The sequence below is a fragment of the Hoplias malabaricus genome, chromosome 4 (assembly GCF_029633855.1).
Source record: "Hoplias malabaricus isolate fHopMal1 chromosome 4, fHopMal1.hap1, whole genome shotgun sequence".
Taxonomy (NCBI): domain Eukaryota; kingdom Metazoa; phylum Chordata; class Actinopteri; order Characiformes; family Erythrinidae; genus Hoplias; species Hoplias malabaricus.
In genome coordinates, this window is record NC_089803.1 from 66,843,464 (window position 1) to 66,864,175 (window position 20,712).

Genomic DNA, 20,712 nt, shown 5'->3' on the forward strand with positions numbered 1-20,712 from the left:
CTTGAGGTTGAGGGTTCAAGTCCCGCTCCGGGTGACTATCTGTGAGGAGTTTGGTGTGTTCTCCCAGTATCTGCGTGGGTTTTCTCCGGGTGCTCCAGTGTGTTCCCACAATCCAAAAACGCATGTTGGTAGGTGGATTGGCGACTGAAAAGTGTCCGTAGGTGAGTGGGTGTTGCCCTGTGAAGGACTGGCGCCCCCTCCAGGGTGTATTTCCTCCTTGTGCCCAAATATTCCAGGTAGGCTCTGGACCCACTGTGAACCTGAATTGGATAAGCAGTTACAGATAATGAATAAATTATTACATAATGTTTTCTCCAAACAGCAACACATGAAATCTTAAATTAATCTTAAATGTTATTCTTTTCTAATACTAAACTTGGTAACGTTTGTCTGATTCTCCCCTTGGTGATACACCAAGAGGCATATCTGTGCTGTAGGCAGGTCAATCAAGCACATGGCCTTGGGATCTAAAAACCTATAGCACATGCAGAATGAGACTTGGCATTGTCTTGCTGAAAAAACCATGGACTTCCCCCAAAAGACTTCACCATTCAGGTAGCCTATGTCTCTGTAAAATCCCAATATACACCTCCACCTACATGAGACTTGTGCAGGCCACAGCATGGCCTCTGCATTGTTTAAAATGCTGATGCATAAATTAGCCTTTATTCTTTGAATTCTTTCTTCTTTATTCTTTGAAGAACTTGAAGTCAATGTTTCCTGAAACTTGCTGAAACTTGGACCCCTGCTGATCAAAGCACATTTTTAGAAGAACTGAGAAGAGCTATGGCTCTGAGATTTCTGCCTGGATTTGTTTGTAGATTTCCCCGTGTAATAAATTTCAGGTGGAATTTTCTGAGGCAGCCTTAGACTCTGTTAAGTAGCAACAGCTTTCTGAAGCATTCCCCAGCACATGTGGCCATACTGATCACAGTACCACAATGGTTTCTCACGAATGTGGTGAGATTTCTTCAGATTCCATGGATCTTTCATAATGTTATTGTGTAGAGGGTGAGAGACATACGTTTTCCTTAGAATCATTGAGAAATGTTATTTCTGTCATGACATTTGGCACAAAGTGGTCTGCCACAACACATCTTGGCTGCAAAGACTTCAATGGAGGCTAATTTTGTGTTTCATCTGCTTATTGTTCCCATCCCAACTTGTGTTGCTGGTGTCAAATTCTAAATTGTGTTATAGGTACAAAATAAAAACAAGTTGGTCAGTGAAAACACTGGAAATCTTTGTACATTTGTCAGTTAAACACATCTGTAGGAGCATGAACAAATAGCATCGCCTCGTACACCAACATGCAGCACCCATCAGTCCAAACCCAACTGACCAATGGAGATTCAAAGCAAACGCCACGTTCTCCCACTGAGAAGTGTGCACCAAAACTCAGAAGCAAAGAAATGACGTTGAAGCAAAAGAGAGATCAAGCAAAAATGTGTTATCAACAAAATACACAAAGGAAATACTTGTTAAGCAGACTGACCAAAAACAAATAGCTCAAATATATGCTAAGAGTAATAAACTAACCAAGTATCTTTTAAAACGGTATATTTCATGTATTTTTTTCTGTTTTGCAATGACAACTTATTTGTTTTCCTGCTGATTCTTAGTATTTTGTTTTCAGATTTTATTATAATAAAACATTTGCCATAAAATGACATGTGTACGATTGCGTTTCACAGTCTGAACAGTTTAGTGAGTGAACCTGAGAGGAAGTCCGTGTTTTTCTTGATGATACTGAGATGCTGTCAGGTCCTGTTCTAAAAATGGCTGTGGGGTTTATGTCTGTGCCCACAGGAGGTCTGACTATGACTCTGAGGCTTTGTGGGTGTTCTTCACACGGTTTCTCAGAAAGCGCTCACGTCTGAAACAAAAACTGGGCCCCACAAAGACAAAGAAAAAGCAGAGTCCTGTTTTGTTTTGGAGTGTGTGCGCACATTTCTTTGTTTTGAATGCTGTCGGTGTGAATTTTAAAGGAGGTGCCTGGAGGAGGTAAGAGGAGTTAAGTGCTTGCTGGTGCTGTAGCAGTGTGGGCGAATTGAGATCTGCTGGGTGACCTCTGATTCCCTCACCTCCTCGGCCTCAGCTCACTAGCCTCTGAGGCTGCTCATTTCCTCACACCGTTTTGCTGTTCAGTCGGGTACAACACTCCACCGCTACAGAACACTGGATGTTTTTTGTTAGAACTTTACAGATCAGTAATTAGTGGGTAATATTATGGTGATATTATGTTAACAATGTTTCCTATCTGTTAATAAATGTGAAAAAAAAGTAATCATACCCCTAGCAGATTTTGTAATATTAAAATAAACCAATGTGGTCTTAGAGTACAATACTCATTCTCTTATTTCGGCTTTGTTTCTGACCTGTGATGGACGTTCATAACTACAGGAAGTGAAGTTTCAAGCTATTACTGCTGTAAAATACACTTCACTTACTATTTACTCTTATTACAGATCTGTAAACTGAAATAGACTGTTATTTTTTCTAGTGATAAAACTATTTTAAAATTGGTGCTTTGTACACACACACACACACACACACACATAGACTGCAGTGTAAAAACACACACACACACGCACACAGCAGGTTAAATGAGAGAAAGACACTCTCAGCCACCACAGTGGAGGAGCCTTTCTTATATAAAACCCATGAAAATTGATACAGAGTCATTCAGCATCTGAATTCATTACTGAAACATGATGATAAACACTTGCTCAAACACTCTCTCTCCCCCGGAGCCGCTTTACGCCCCTATCTCCCTCACTCTCCAAAACAAACGCGGTGTTGCATTAATTAGTGCCCCTCTATAAACCTTCCATGTGGAACCAGCAGTTAATCTTTGATAAAAAATATAATAGAACTACAACTATTGAACTGAAAATACAATTAAAAAGTACAAATACTGAAGAAAATTATTGACAACCTCGATAAAAATAATTTGATTAGTAAATTTTCTTTAAGCAGGTAGTGTCGCAGTCATAAAGCTCCAGGGACCTGGAGGTTGTGGGTTCGATTCCAGCTCCGAGTGACTGTCTGTGAGGAGTGTGGTGTGTTCTCCCTGTGTCTGCGTGGGTTTCCTCCGGGTGACTGTCTGTGAGGAGTGTGGTGTGTTCTCCCTGTGTCTGTGTGGGTTTCCTCCGGGTGACTGTCTGTGAGGAGTGTGGTGTGTTCTCCTTGTGTCTGCGTGGGTTTCCTCCGGGTGACTGTCTGTGAGGAGTGTGGTGTGTTCTCCTTGTGTCTGCGTGGGTTTCCTCCGGGTGACTGTCTGTGAGGAGTGTGGTGTGTTCTCCCTGTGTCTGCGTAGGTTTCCTCCCACAGTCCAAAAACACACGTTGGTAGGTGGATTGGCGACTCAAAAGTGTCCGTAGGTGTGAGTGTGTGAGTGAATGTGTGTGTGTTGCCCTGTGAAGGACTGGCGCCCCCTCCAGGGTGTATTCCTGCCTTGCGCCCATTGATTCCAGGTAGGCTCTGGACCCACCGTGACCCTGAACTGGATAGGATTACAGATAATGAATTAATGAATTTTCTTTAATTACTAGAACATAGTTTTGTTATGAATATCGATATCAGCTACTCTGAGGTGCTAATTATCAGCTATTTTATCGGCCCAAAAATTCAAAATCGGTGCATCCCTAATTTTTTTAAATATAGAAACCATTCTCATGGTGACTTTGTCGAAACGTGCACATTCAACATTAATGGTAGTTATAGTTTGTTCTAATTGTCTGTGGTCACAGCTTCTAATTGTTTGGAAAGACTTGGATGTTGGGACATTTCGGTGAGGGTTCATTAGTGAGGTCAGATACTGATGTTGTAGAATTAGTTCTGGATCATAAATCACATGATGTACGTAGTGCTAGAAGGCTGCAGCCATTTTGGTGGGAGTCTTTAAAAGGCAGGGACACAAACGGGTGAAGCTTGTGGTGGGTGTTGTTTTTCTAGACAGCGTTTCGGGTCTCTCTCTCAATAGCCCCCTGACAGGCTCCATTTGTGACATTCGGTGAGAACACGGCTCGTTTCCATGGTGACGCATCTCTGTCTTTCTCTATCTCTCTTCATCTCTTTCTCTAGCTCCGGCTTTATCTTGCTACGTCTCATCTCACTCTCCCTTTTCTATCGTGCACTCTCTCTCTTTCTCTCTCATGCACTCTTCTGTGCTATCTCGCTCTGTCTATCTTTCAATCTATCTCTCATGCACTGTCTCATGCACTCATGTTTTCCCTCTCTCTCTCTTTCTCTCTCTCTCTCTCTCTCTCTCTCTCTCTCTCTCTCAGGCTCTGCAGGTGGATGTGCGGCGCTTGAACGTAACTCTTCTGCGTTCTTTTCGTGAGGGTGTGGCCGCTGCCCTGGACATTTCTCCCAGACAAGTGCACATCAACCGCCTCAATGTAAGAAACCCTGATATTTCATGATGGGATATTTAAATGCATGGTTAGTTTAGTGTTGTGGGTTACACCACTACCATCCTCATAGGAACATGAAGTTCAGTTCCCAGCTTAGGCAAGAACACCAATAAAAATCCTTGAGTACGGTTATTTTCATTAATAATATTAATATTAATAAAAAAGAACAACAACAACAATAATACGTTCTATTTATATAGCGCCTCATATCCAAGGTAGCATTAGCCTACAACTGCAAAAAGAACATTAATGTCACTCACCCTCAAAACTGCCCCCTATCCCTGTGGGGGACCCGCTCTGTGGAGCATAAAGTGTTTAATTCGGTGACTTCAAAGATATTCAGTTTTTCATCTCATGCAAGCTGCATATTGGTAAAAAAATTTCAAATTTATAAATAGTCACATTTAGAAATATTGTTTGGGAAAAATTACTTACTGTTTCTTTAAGTAATTAGATAGTAGTTAGGGGTGTGCAAATTTGCATATGGCTCTGCACTGCACATAGACTGTTATTGGTGTGCAGTGCATGCTGTTGCATGTTCAAGAGGGAAACTTTCCATTATGTTGCATCACTGAGAGTTGTGACACACACTGTTTATTACGTTACACACTTCTGTCAGTAGGTTTAACTGGAAGCAGGAGATACATTCAGGTATATTTAACCAGTAAGTAGCAATCAATTCTGAAAGTGAAGGCAGACACGGAGAGCAGTTTTATGAATGAGTGCATGTCTAAGGGTGTCGCTTGCTGTGGTTTTTTTTTGGACTTGCCACAAATGTCATGAGCCGTCACGACCCGTTTGATGGTGTCATTTGTTTCTTTGTTATGGAAAGTACTCACTTTTACTCATTTCCTGTGCTTTGTGTATGAGCTATGACCAACCCAGCTATAGTTTAAAGGGGAACTCCGGTGCTTTTAACAAAATTCTGCAGGAGATTCTGATTATATGGCTTCAGACATAAACAGAGTCATTCAGAGAGGATAGTTGGGAAGTGGTGCATTGTAAAGACATTTGAAAGTGAGCTTCTTTACAGTGGCTGTGATCGGAAACCAGACGTTGTGATGTCAAATAAACATACAGCCATTTTATTTAAAATGTTAAACCACCAGTGAAACCACATGTCTCCTGAGCTTCTGTTTCATGAATCGTCAAAATGGTAGCCTTACAGAGGATGCAATCTTTTATTATAATTGTTATTATTTGAATTAAATTTAAGGTAAATTTGTGTTTAAATTTATCTATTTAGAGAAACTGAAACAGCAGGCACTGAACATGGACCCAATGTCTTGTCCAATAGGTACCTTCTGGCTGCAAATGACATAAACAAGTGACAAACGATTTATTTTTCTTTTACATTTTAGCTAAAAGTACCAGGTTCAGAATTATTTATATAAACCCATTAATTACTGAAGACTTTGAATGGAACACCATCTCTCCCGTCATGCATGATTATGGGAATGTAATGACTTGGGAGTGATTTTCTGCCGGGCAAGCATGACAAACTTAACAGCATAATGTAAGGTGACCAGACGTCCTCTTTTACCCGGACATGTCCTCTTTTTTAGACTTAAAACAATGTCCGGGCGGAATTTCACAAACATTGTATTTCTAGAGCTTACATAGAATTTCGAGAAGCGTTTCGTTCACAAACTAGTCCCGCCCTCCCCTACTCCGATTGGTTCGCTTGAGTGAGAAGGGGGCGTGGTGAAGTAGCCTAAAATCTTCTGATTGGACGGTCTGACTGTAGAGCTACCGTTATTGGTCGATAACCTTCTCTGTAAACATTTAATTGGTCAGTCTGCACGTCAGTAGTCCTTGTTTACGTCAGGCAAAGCTCATGTACCTACCCTTCAGCTATGCGGAAACGTAAATGTAAGTTCTCGGAAGTCATCGTGTCGTGTCCCCCCCCGAGACGTTTCCTCTTTTTCACCATCTCAGATCTGGTCACCCTAGCATAATGACAACACAGGACTACATTAAAGACTCTAGAGGAGAGCTTCAGACAGTCTGCATTCCAACAATGATTTAAAACATGCAGCCAAATTGGTCAAGAAATATCAACATTTCTGAGTGGTCCACACAGAGTCCAGACATAAACCCCATTGGGAATCTGTAAAAGGAACTAAACACCAGACACAGGGCAAGAAAGCCTTCCATTTCAGAGAACTGGAGTTTGTCACCAAAGAGGACTTATTTGCGTTTGATTACTGGGGAAGGTCAGAAATAAGTCTGAACATGAAATTTTTGTAAAAACAAGTAAATAATAAAATTGTTAATAATTAATATGTATTCTTAGCACTTCCAGCCACAGCTGGACCACAAAGCAGACTACAGAGCAGATTATTATCAGCTTTGTTATTGGACAGTAATTTTAATTATGACAGAGTTTTGCGTGGCATTAAATTAGGTACTTTTAAATGATTTGGCAACTGTCTGCTTATCTCTGTAAGCAAGCTTGAACTTTTTAACCACGGTTCTTCCTGTGGTGGCTTTTCTCTTTTTTGAAATGAGCTGTGAATTTTCCCCAATGTGTCTTCAAACGCTTCCTTTTAGGCTCTTTTCCGTTTGGGCATGCCTCCATTTTGCTTCAACTGTCTCATATTGCTTCTAATACTCAGGGTCATGTATTGTGCACATGCTTTTATTATAACTTAATGATACAGGCACAGGTTGAAAGTCAATGACCCCTGAATGTGATGTTTAAGTTTTTGCAAACGTATGGTACCAGGGTAAATGTCTTGTGGTTCTTATCTGTTTATCTCAGCAATAAATGCATGTTTACTCTGGTCTTGTGCAATGAAATTTGCACTTGGTGGTTGGTGCTGTGCAGTGGGTAACGCCACAGACTTCAACACAGCGGAACAGTGTTCAGTTCCCTGTCTGCCTGGGCATACCACACTACACATGTAAGAGGTCTTAGGCAAGACGCCTCACTGCAGTAGCCTACCTCAGTAACATGTCTAGACTGAGCATCTGCCACTGCCTAACACTAACCCTAACCTGAGATTGACCAATGTTCACAGTGACATAACACTACATTAGGACCGACAGCAAAAGAACAAGAATGACCAGCAAACACACTGACAAAACCATGTGGCAATTAATAAACCAGTAAAACAGAATCAACAAATGTAAAGGTTTTAAGTGCAGTGTATAAAGTGATACTCAGGTATTAGACATACCTACATTTTCTGTCCAACGTGTAGACGCATAGTCAGTGTTAGTCATCGTCTAGATCTTCACCCGTGGTCACTTAATGCTGCCCACAGGACGCTGTTAGCAGGATCTATCTACCTAGCTTTCTATCTAGTCGATAAGTGACTTCTTGGGAGTAATACATATTATGCCCTCTTGTTTTTCCCAGGAGCAGAAGAATGGCATCGAGCTGTACGTCTCGTCAGACAGGACGGGGGCGTCTGAGCCTGTGTCCTCAGAGGAAGTGATCCGCTCGCTCAACATCAACACACTCCACCGCAGTCTCAGACCCTTCGGCCTCACCGAAGTCTCCTCTGAGGTGCGTTTGAAGCTCCGCTGCTCATTTCCACTTGACACACTCGCCTCCTTTCATCCCAGTGCCCTCATCTCCCCCACTCTGATGTGGTTGAGAACCTCAACGTTGATGAAAGAAACACTGAAGGTGCTTAAAATAAAGGCTACTCTCAGCTTTAGGATGACCATATAACCTACAGTCCCCAGCTGGGATTTAGGTGCCACTTATTTGCTTTGTATTTATCCAGCATTTCAGATAACACTGGGTTTTCCTTGCCACAACAGAAAATGACAGTTAAAAAGCTGTTTATATGATCAGTAAGAGTTTATTTCCTTCAAATTCAAAAACAAAAAAACCCCAAAAACATTATTACAATAAGTACTGATATTCTGAGTGTGGATGTGTTGGTTAAACCTTTTCCAAACCTCTCCTCGTGGCAGTCCAGTATTATTCGAGGTCATCATCATACCTAGGGGTACAGGTTAATACATACTTCCTTATGTTAAATCAAGTGTGCTGTTGGTTTAACAGATTCATACGATCAAGGAGAACATCTAAAAACCAACTTAATCTTATTAAATCCTTTTGCTGTATTTGTTTTTGTATTTATTATAATTATATAATAGCTTTATACAAGCACAATGCTTACTGAGTAGATAAATTATTTACATAATGATCTTAGAATAATCTTATAATATTTAAATATGAATTTTTGTGCAGGCTCAAGTTCATGTATTTCCAAAAATTGCTATGTATTTTAGGGGAAAAAAACACAGTTTAAGGAAACCGGAGCACCCGGAGGAAACCCACACAGACACAGGGAGAACACACCACACTCCTCACAGACAGTCACCTGGAGGAAACCCATGCAGACACAGGGAGAACACACCACACTCCTCACAGACAGTCACCCGGAGGAAACCCATGCTGAAACAGGGAGAACACAACACACTCCTCACAGACAGTCACCCGGAGGAAACCCACACAGACACAGGGAGAACACACCACACTCCTCACAGACAGTCACCTGGAGGAAACCCATGCAGACACAGGGAGAACACACCACACTCCTCACAGACAGTCACCCGGAGGAAACCCATGCAGATACAGAGAGAACACACCACACTCCTCACAGACAGTCACCCGGAGGAAACCCACGCAGACACAGGGAGAACACACTACACTCCTCACAGACAGTCACCCGAAGCGGAACTCGAACCCACAATCTCCAAGTCCCTGGAGCTGTGTGACTCCGACACTACCTGTAGGTGGAGGCAGGGAGGAGGAGTCAAACCCCTGGTGGAATAGTCCAAGCTCAGTCATCTGCTTTTAGCGGTTTAAGATATGTAATGATCTACCCCAGTGATCAGGTGGGCAAAACCTCTGAAACTGCTCTCATGTTGGTCAGACTGGCAAAAACGAGGTCTCCTCAAGCTGCTTTCAGTTCCAGGCTCAAGTGAATGTTGATAGTCTCTTATGTACATTTTTAATGTCCTCGCAGGGGCCCAGACAAAGTCCTCCATCACAGACAGCCATGAAAAATGACTTCTGAAGGCAGCTTGTAGAGTTTGTACAGTCCAATTAGCAGCCCTTCAGATTAAAGGAGAGGCTCTTCATCATCCTCTGGATAAGGTCAGAGTTAAAGAAGGCTGTGTTCTGGCAACTTGGAGTCATCAATGAGCAGTTGGCACTGTCAAACTAAGCATGAATGGACAGTTAGTTTGATGCATAGTGTTGTCTAACTGGACAGGACATTCTGTTAAAGCAGTCGTTTTCCTTTAGCTGATATGTGACTGGTCAGTCCAAGACCTGAGCTTTGTTTGTTTATTTGTTTACCCAATGCTTTCTTTCACTTGTTCTTTGGTCGGTTTCAGTGCTTGTTCCTTTAAATGATAACGAGCCGCTCGCTATTCACCTCCACCCTGAACGCACAGCAGTGGGGACTTTCTTCTCTGATCTCATTTTTGCAGCTTTGTCTCTGGACGTGTTGTCGCTCTGTTTAACCTCGTCTTTGCACACTCCCATTAATGCGGGAACAGTGCTGTGATTGGAGAAACTCAGACTTGGAGGCGGAGCAATTCTAACGTCTCTGCATTTGTCGTCAGATGCGCTGCAAAATCAAACAACTCCATGGTTTCTGAATTATGCAGCCTCCAAAAAAAAAAGAACTGGGTGGTCTTGTTTCACAGTGTGTGGGTCGGTAGGCTCCAAATCCCCAAATGAATGTGCACATGACCTGAACTGACATTTGTTTCACAAAATGTCCCATTTGAGGGGAAACCCCTCTATTTGTTTTTTACTGATATTTTAAATTCAGAATTTTTCGAAACTGGGTTTCATTTACATTACCCATGAGCCTCCAGGGCACTGTTTAGAAGGTCAACTGACACCTACATGATCCCATGACAACTGACATAAACATACATAAACGTTTATAAATGCATTTCTCAGCTTTGAGGCCTGGTTTGCATAACAACCTTGTCAAGTGACATTCATTTTCTGTGACATTTGGTTTTATCACGATATTTAATGGGGTGAAATCACATAGATGTTTATGACAACAGACTTTGGAGACATTTGTCAGGGTGACATGATGATGATGCGAGTCAAAAAAGGGTCAAAAACATGATGAACTTGTAAAACAAATTTCACAAACTTTCTGACACTTGCAGTAGTGTTTGCGCAAGTGTAAACTCACAGTGCTCTTGCGATCTTAAGTACTTAACAATGATGTGAATACTGCTGTGTAATAAATACAGTGAATAAAGTTAAAAGGCTGTATTTATGTTTGTGTCTGTTTTAATGAAGGGATTATATACAGTGCCCTACAGTAAGGTGTTATTGACCCTACACTGCTGGACATTAGTGTCCTGCAAAATGATCAGCGCACGAAGTGAGGGAGAGCTGTCGTTTGGGAAAGTCTGGGTTATGAGTGGGCTAATCAGCCCTAATTATAATTATAAATATAGCTGAAGAGTGATGATGGTGGTGTGGGCGAGCGATAGCATGTGTATGTGTGCTTCTTTCTTGCGCTCTTCCGGGGTTCATCTCAGTGTGTGTGTGTGTGGTGTGGAGGTGTATTTGCAGGTTAGTGTGTTTCTGTTTTGGGGCAGGTTAAGTCGTGTGTGTGTGTGTCTGTGTCTGTGTGTGTGGGTTGTGTGTGGGCAGGCCTATGGGAGGAGCCTGCTGCCTCTCTCTCACTCGAAGCAATGTCAGAGTAGATTTGCCTCTTGAGTGCTGCACTTGTTAATCCTCGCATCACCTGCGAACGCTGACAGCACACACACACACACACACACACACACACAGGTTTGTAGCTCTCGGGTGCTAGTCCGGACCGGCAGGGGGTAGTGTGTCTCAGGCCTGGCTGGACTTCGCTGGACAGTGCTGTTACAGGTGAGCCAGGGATGCCGGCTACTGAGGGAACTGTCCGTTCGGATAGTGGTCAGTTGCTTTTTTTGTCACTTTAAAGGGAATATCCCAGTGTTTGTGTACCTTGAGTCTACCTACCACATCTGTCTTCTAGGACTGAATTTCTCTGTCCGTAGGAAAGCACAGCAAGCCCGCTGACTCAAACCACACTCAGAATGGACGCCAGTGGGCAGATGCTCAAGCTCTATGAGTTGATTTCTAATGCCCTGTTGAGTCAGTGGGTTTTCTTTTGAGTCAACGTGATTCCCTATGTGCTGCTTTAATGTCGTCCTCTGTGTCTCCAACAGAAGAATGTGCTTCAAGGGCAGCACGAGCGGGACAACGTGTGGAGCAAAGAGGGCTTCTACGCTGTGGTCATCTTCCTCACTATCTTCATTATCATCGTCACCTGTTTAATGGTAGGTCTCTCTTTCTCTGTCTCAGGTTCTCATACGGTCCTCACGCCGTTACGTTACACAGTAATCTGACTGTTTCACCTTAATGAGGATTAAGGGTTAGGTCAGGAGATTATACAGCTTTTTCAAAGTCTGTGTGTGTGTGTGTGTGTGGCCCTCAAGTAGTTGCCTAACACGCAGAGAATCCACCCACGCTGTGCACCTCAACCACTTCCTGCTTCACATGAATAATACATGCCTGCCTTAGAGGACGTTCATACATTTGTGGGGCTTTCGGCTCAAATCTGCTCTGGAGGGGATTCACTGATATTCACATTCGCAGTCTTTAGAAGAGTTAGCAGACAGTGTGGATTCCATGAAGCCGCATCACCTGGGGTTGGTGGGGGTGTGGTGTTGGGAGAGAAGGAAACAGAGAAGGGGATAGTACTGTGCACTGGGAGATTTAAACAGAAGGTGCGAGAGAGTGATGAAACCATGGTGCGAGTCACAGTCACAGAGTGGGCCTGAGAGTGAGAGAACGGGGGAGAGAGGGAGAGGATGAGAGACAACGGAAGTGAAAGAGAGAAAAAGGAAATGAGCAACAGTGTCTGAGAGAGATAGAGAGAGAGAGAGAGAGAGAGAGAGAGAGAAAACGAGAGAGAGAAGGGAAGTTAGTGGTAATGTCCCTTCTTCCTCTGTGGTGCTGATGCGCTTTCGGCCTGCCTCAGACGCCCCGAGAGATTCAGCGCTTACACCACTGTCTCTCTCTGTCTCTTGCATGAAACGGCTTGGCCGCACCGGCGTTTTAGGTACGGCTTGACAGGCACAGGAGATGACATCAACACCAGCGGTCCGTTTACCTGCCCCGACTGGCCGAGGAGCTTAAAGGAGCTAAAGGTTTAGCCTGTTAATTATAAGCCAATCAAAGTGAGTTGGGAGCCTAGAGCTACAGGCTTAATTTGGTGGGTGTGGGGGGGCGGGGTGGCTTCTGGTGTGTTTTGACAGTTGAGAGCACTTCCGGTCATAAACTGTGAGAAAAGGGAGTGTGTGAAGATAAGGCACACACTTTTCAATTCAATGTATTTCATTGTTGACTTTGCTTTGGACAGGGCTTTTCTGAAGATGCCATTTTAGTGCTGGATGTGATGCTAGCCTACCTTTGTAGACTGTCTAAGCAGCTTTTGAGGAGCACAATTCAACAAACCTAGTGATGTCACTGTTGCCATGGAATTAGTTTTGCAAGCTCTATGACTGGGCAGTGAGAAAGGAAAGGAAATTGCACAAAAATTTGCAATAGTTTAATTTAAGTCCCGACACAGATCGGAGTAGTGCGCGTCAGTGCACATGCATTACGTTTATTCATGTCAAAAATCAAGTGTAGTCATATATGTAGGTTATTAATGGTATACGCTTGTTTTGACTTTTTTTTATATTACGACCGTTACATATTGTCGCTGTCTAAAGAAAACCATGTATCCATTTTTGTGTATATATTGTTTGAATGACCAATAGCAATGCTCCAAAATTACTAGCACTACGTCGACTTTCTTGTAAGTTTGTGGGATTTTAAGGCTTTTTCCATCTTCTGTAAACGTACTATTTTGCTGAATCATGTTTTTCTTCGGACAGCGAGGATGTGTTTGAATCGAAAAAGCCAAAATGAAATCTCATACTCTGTGGTGTAGCATCTACAGCTGCCTCTGTGGTTGGCGTAGTGTGGTGGGAAACTGCCTCATACCTAAAACACTAGGCAGAAGTGCTCCAAGTCTCTCTAATTAACATTTGTCAAATGTTGTAAGTGTACAGGGCCTCTATTTACACCTACTAACCATTATACATAGATCATGTTAGGTATTACTGTGTGATCTGTACTGACAAAACTGCCCAATAAAGCCAATGACATTGTTTAAGCTCTTCTAGCTCCTCGAAGATTTTGCTTAAAGGGCAGGATTTCATCCAAATCTATGTTGGGTGTAATTTGAAACACCTGTGATTTAACGCCCAACTACGCGCAGGCACTACACTATTAAACACTACAGGTTCCTGCCTCTGTAAACCTGATTAAAACGTGAAGTCGCTCAGGATTAAAGAATTCAGGCTGTAAAAGGAAATCCAGTTGTCAGTTAAGAGAGGAATCTCTGAGTTGTGAGGGTTTCTGGTGGATGCTTGCAACACCACGGGTCTTGCTTCAACAGACTGTGGGAGAACAGAATTTTTTTTAGAGCTTTAGAGCTGATGTGGAAGTGGTCTGCTGGCAAATGACTCAGTTGAAAATCGAGAACGTTCTGCAAATTCATGACACCCGATGTATTATGTTCGCGTTTCTTGTGTCGGAGGTAAAAAGAAATGAAGATTTACGGACAATTTTCCAGCTATGTGAAAAAAGATGCAGAGCAAATCCTTGTCGTGTGTCGCGTATAAAAATAATATTCATTTGAAGAGAGAATGAAGAGTAAAAATATTTTTAAAAATACATTTGGAAATTAAGGCATTGCATTTGTCAGAAAATGAAAGAATATCTGACTCTCTAGTCTTCAGTAATGTGTCTAACATAGTTTTTTTTTCTGTCAACATTCACAACCCGATGGCAGAAATTTTGGGATTGTAAAAACAGGGACACTGATGTGTTTCCGTGGATTTTTTTTTCCTGCATTGCCACAAGATGGAGACTGTTCCACTTTTGTATGCAGGTTTTCAAGCTGCAGTCTCTCTTTATATATATATATATATATATATATATACACACACTATATGACTGTGTTCTTATTCCTGATAACAGATAAGACAATATAAGACAATATATTTCAAGTATTTTGATGAAGAATTTATGGATATACTGTAAATAATGTAACATAATTATCTCTGTGCAATATTTATATTAGTGTAAGTTATGGCTATGAAGATTTAATCAAAGCTTCAATCACAGAGGAATTCTGCTCTACTCATCGTTCTCCACATGTTTAAACATGCACATCTAAAACATCTTGTTTTTGCTGCAGTCTACTAGTTATCTGAAACCTATGGAAGTGCACAGGACATAGAGCATTCATTTAATAAATTCATTGGAGTTTAATTCAGGAAAAAAAAAAACATGTATTCAAAACTTTAGCTGAAACGTCTAATTTACATATTCCTCTTGCCTGAAATGTGATTGATCAGCCGAGATATGAAGTTTGCTACGTTATGAAATGACATATTGTTGCTGTCCAAAGAAAAACATGTAGTTCAAAATATTAAATTTATAAGAGAAGGAAACAGCTTCTTAACTTTAATTGAAGTCAATATATTCCTTGTAATTTTGGAGTTTTTATATTAGTCCATTTATCATGAAATGTTCACACAGTGTGAAGGACAGCTGCTGTGTAGCAAACCACAAAAATTAAGACAGCGACAGTATTTATTTTAATAAGACTGCCAAATCAAAAAATAGCAATAAACTAACAATAGAAGTGCACAAAGTATGTATAGTTTAAGAGATGGACAATATTTACAAGATACAGAAATATAAATATTTTCTATAGTTGTAAATTAATTTATTGTAGAAATACACTGCACAGTAAAATAGACAGGAAGTCAACAGTTTAATTTCATGATAATATTTCCACTTCATTTGTACATTTGCTAATCTGACTCAAGATTGCGCAAACCCCCACTGCTCAGTGTGCTTCTGGTAAACTTGGTTTCATGACGCCATGACAGTCAACGCTGAAGAAAAACATTTATAGTTTTGTCATCAATTATGAATGTAAATCGCCTATGTTTGTATTAGGTAATTCTTTGATAATTTGCCACTGTTTGTTTGATAATTGCTGTCTATCTGTCTATCTATCTATCTATCTATCTATCTATCTATCTATCTATCTATCTATCTATCACTGATGGAAGTAGACACAAAAATGCATAAAACTTAAAGGAGCAATCTGTAATATTTACACCAAGTGTTTAAACTCAGAACTACAATACAGTTTCAAGAGAGCGGAGAGAGCTGCCTGCCTCCTCCCCCTCCTCCCCAGAAGTGAGCTCGAGCAGGTTGCCAGTTTGAGGAAAACTCAACGAACAAGAGACCAATTAAAAAAACTTAGGCCATAATAGCCCTTCTCATAAAATTTCTCTGCATTTACAGGTCTTTACTGTCCAAATCCACCTGAAATATATTTGGTGTTACTTTTCGATTTTGGTTTCAACCATAAATGTAATTTAGGAAGCAGATCTTATCCACCGTATTCATAGCCAAACATTTCGTTCCACTTTAGCGTAGGGACCCCTAGTTCCAGTCACTTGTAATTAGAATATTGGAAATCTTAGCTAACTTTAAATAAATAGAAGTACTTTACTCACTCAAATCAACATTTTTCAGGAGTCAAATATGTGTAGATTAATGTCCAAGACTTGCTTGACTTTGAAAGAAAATATGTTTTTAGATAAAAACGCTTTGTTTAAGTAGGTGCCAATACTGCTAAGATTATTGGTGCCCCCTAACTTCGAATTTCCCCTCAGAGAAAAGGAAGCTAACCGCTAAGCTAACTTTTACACTGAGGGAAATATCTGTTGCGAAATGGAAATGTGTTGTGTTCCACATGCAGTTTTGCACACAAAGAATTACAATCCTGCTAGAGATACTTAAATATTGTTTAGATATGTGATTTCTTGCAAGACTGATGTTTAAATGCCCTACTAAAGCTTAAACTTACGTTTTAGTGTTTTAAACAATGCGATTGGCGAAGAGAGAGAGCGGAATTGCACTATATACGGCACTGGCCGAAAGTAGGGGACGGCCGGAGTTAGGGGAAATGACGATACATGTATCCGTTTACGAGTCCTTGGTTCTGGAAGTTTCTGTTCCACTGTAAGAGCTGAAACTAGCGCTCTAACTTTTTTAACTTTTTGAACCTACTGCTATTCAATTTTATCCATTTAAATCACACAAACCAATTGTATTATTCAACCAATTATTCACAATTTTCGTATTTAAGCATTTAATGGGTTCCACCTTAAATGGGTCCATTTAAGAATCTTATTTTCGTTTTTGTCCAGCTTTTTATTGAATTCTTATTTCCGCCTTAAACAGCTATGCGAAGCTAAAGCCAGATTTTACAAACAAAACTCGTTTTGAAACACTTCTTATTTCCAGTTTTAACTATTTAAAAAACACGACCAAGTGCACATCATGTCACTAAAACATCTACCTACTAGTGAAACGCTTATATTTGCTGTGTACAACCAAGCTTGATTTCTCCATTCCACCTTAATTAGGTGAATATGCGAGGGTTTACAAACACAATTATTACTCCTTAATTTGCTTTAAACACATTCACACACCACGGAGAAACACATACGAATCTGCATCAATTTCTTTAAAACAAACCAACCATGGTATTTACACTTTTCAATCATGTTATTAACCTTCGTATAAAACACACAAAGCACAATCCTGTTTTCAAACGTCGCTATGTTTCACTTTGTATAAAACACACAGACATAGGTGTCTGTACTAATATATTTTTTCAGAAATTATTTGCTGTTACTTGTTCAGGAAGAAATTAGCCGACTCTGGCTCTGTTCTGTAGTGTTGTTTGTCTGCCCCCACTTTTCAAACACGGCCAATATTTCCTCTTATTTCACTCCGTCTCTGCTTATGGGGATTTTTTAGGAGGGCAGTGGGGCTTTTTGGGACTGGTAAAACATAACATTATCTATGTTCACTTGGTAATTTTAATGATTTTAATGACTGCGAGACACAGGCCACAAGGCATATATATATATATATATATATATATATATAAATATAGCTGAACACACTTGTAGGAGAACACTAACTTCTCAGTAAGGCCTATTATTCTCTAGCCTTGCACTGATGGTGTTTAGGGAGGACCATCGTAGGTACTATAAATATAAAATAAAGGATATACATCCCTTTCTGTCTCTCAGGTGCTGTACCGTCTAAAGGAGAAGGTTGAGTACACAGAGCGGCAGCTGAAGGGGCCGAGCGTGGCCATTCGGGACGTTCACCAGGCGCCCGTAGCTGTGCATGGAGATCAGTCGCCCCTGAGCCTGACCAGCAGCATGGTGCAGGCCACCCAGGCCCCCAAACCTACCTGCACCACTGTGACCCCCGCCACACCCTCCAGCACCCCCAGCCACAACCCCAGCCACAACTCCAACTACAACCTCGACTACAACCTTGACTACAACCTCGACTACAACCTCAGCTCCTCCCCTACTCACGCCAGCACCTCCATCTCTGTGCCCCCTTGCCCCACTGTGCCTGATATCAGGCTCTGCCCGTCCTCCAGTCCCTCGCCCTTCAAGATGAAGCCTGCCACCGGCCTACAGGAGAGGTGAGCAGCCCACTATTTTCAGACAACCTTTTTCAGTGTAATATCGATCCTCACCAAACGTATACATGCTGGTTTTGATGGAAGGGATGACACTCACGGCCAGGGTTGACAGAATGTGTAGGTTTGAGGATACCTTGAGGCTAATATATCTGAACAAATCTAAAGTCCGAATGTTACTCATATCTGCAGTTCTCTTATAGCTGACAAATTTCCCTTTAATGGTGGTGTTGACTCAACTCTGAGGCCATGCAGCCACCTTATATGGACCAGATGTCAGGTGTGTTGTAGACCAAATCTGGGCCAAATCAACATTAGACCTACATCTGGCTCTCACAGCACTTTTTGTTCTTCTCTCAATTTTTAATAGATTTATAAAAATGCTTTCATAGATGCTCTATATAGATATAGATGTTTACCCCGTGACATTCTCTTGCCCTCTGTTCTAAAGGTATTTGGTTTGATTTTTACCAAAGAAGGCTTTGAAACATCGATATGGCTTTCAGTTTCAGGTGTATAAGCCTCTTCTTATTCAGAGGAATAGAAACCTGGTCTTGTAGACTATGAGCCCACGGACGCTGTCAAAACTACCCTACCACTGATCAGATAATCAGAAAAACCCTGACTTCCATTTTAGCATTTTATATACATTTTTGACATGACTAGGTGATGTCCATGTCCTGTCCTTTACCCTGTGACATTCTCTCTCTCTCTCTCTCTCTCTCTCTCTGTTAAATAACTGAAACCACATTGGAATATATAACACTTCTATGTTCTTTCTTATATACTCCCATTCTTACATAAGTACTTGTTATTCCAGGGAGGTGGTGCTAGGTTGTTTTTTTTTTTTGGCTTGTAGCCTTTAATAACAAGCGGGGTCAGGTGTGAATCTGGCATACGTGTGGACCGGTGCTTATTTTCCCATCCCGCTGGGAACAGTGTCAGCCGGATGGTGAGGAAGAATGGAAATGCTTATCAGAAACACACATAAAGAAATTGATAAACTGGCCACCTTTCCCTCACAGTGAGCAGAAAAGCTTCCAGGGAGATGGAGGAAAAAAAGGACTTTTAATTCTGGCCCTAATTTGTGACTGGGACATGCATTTCTGTAAATGACTGTAACTTGAATTTTAAAAATAGGAGAAATTTTACCTTAAAAAATGAGAAATACTTTATTTTTTTCCACCCACAATTAGTAAATAATATTTATGAGAGTGATTATTTGTTTATTTGTGAAGACAAAACTGTGCTGTTTAGTGTCAGAAAATAACTGCATTTTATATGAATGAAGAATAAAAACTTGAAGTTACAGTAACATGATAATACATTTATTGGTACAAATAAATTTGTAGCACTTTAAATTACTACAAATATAAAGGTTTAGATCATGGTTAAAAACCTGATGAAAACCTGTTTATTGCATGCTATTAATTAGGTTGTAGACACCTTAAATGTCATTAATAATTATTTGTAACACAGCGATAGGAAGTGTGGAAGTGACCTCTTTTTTGTCTAATACTGAAAGTGTCAGAACCTATTGAAAGTGTTGAGGAAAAGAATGAGGGAGAAGCCAATGTAAGGTCAGCATCTGGTAACTTCTGAGGCTTAACGGTGTAGATGGATGTGGGTTCACAATTTGGCAAACAACAGTTGATTGTTGCCCTTTCTATCTATGTGTTATAACTGATTATTCATGAATATGTCTTGTCAACATAATAACTTACTTTAAAATCTCTTTATTAATAAATGTTTATAAACATTTATAAGTATAGTCTTATTCTAAAGTGGTACTGATAAATAACAAAAATTAAAGAGTAACATCAGTAGTTTTTTAGCCCTGCCTCCTTTCTCCACTCTTCTTCCAGGACCTGCTGACATCACGACACATAACTTAAACCTAATGCTACAAGCTGAGAAAAGGCCTTACACTTAACAAAAGAAAAAAATCTAAAGAACACAAAATGGGCAACAAGATCTTCATTATATTTTTGTTAGATTTTTTTAAAAATGTGGCTTGTGTTCTCCTTAATACTCTACTTTCTTTTAAGATTAATCCAGTTGCTACTCAGAGTGCAGGTGCAATTTTCTGGTGACTTCCATTTTCACTTTTTTAACTGATTTTAATATGTTTATTTTAGGCAGAGGCTACATGTTAATTATCAGTGCAGCTGTTGTTTAACACACATTGTTAATTGTTCATATCCATCTACCACACGCATATGCCACCCACACCCCAGCAAACACACTATCTTGTGCTATGGCTTGTAAACCTTAAGCCGGATGACATTAGCTGATTTGTGAGGTTTCAATACAGCAGAAAAATATGTTCCTTTCAGTTTTTCAACTTGGACATTAACATCTGTGGATTTTTTCAGATCTGAAACTGGAGTGAATTTGTTCCTGAATTCTCAGAAGTGAAAGTTGTACTATGCCGACAGGTCTTTCATGGTTGTTAGCAGTCCCACCTTTTCTGTATCATTTTATTCGTCTTGAAACTGAAATCCAAAATGCACCTCCCTAATGTGATTCATTTCCAGGTGAAACTGGTTATTTGGGTGGAAAGGAACATGGACAGGATATGATTGTATCTATTGTGATTTGATTGAATGATGAAAAAAGCGTTTCAGCATATTTGACATTATTGGTTATTATAAATTTTCCAC

General features: G+C 40.7%; 1 protein-coding gene across 1 annotated transcript in view; it reads left to right on the top strand.

Annotated features, from left to right (window-relative positions):
- ptprr (protein tyrosine phosphatase receptor type R) overlaps window positions 1-20,712 on the top strand; it is a 58,995-nt gene that overhangs the window by 23,841 nt on the left and 14,442 nt on the right. Inside the window, exons 3-6 of the mRNA XM_066668079.1 lie at window positions 4,290-4,403; window positions 7,783-7,932; window positions 11,628-11,738; window positions 17,643-18,052. Coding sequence (XP_066524176.1) covers window positions 4,290-4,403; window positions 7,783-7,932; window positions 11,628-11,738; window positions 17,643-18,052 — 785 coding nt within the window. The remainder of the gene's footprint in view (window positions 1-4,289; window positions 4,404-7,782; window positions 7,933-11,627; window positions 11,739-17,642; window positions 18,053-20,712) is intronic.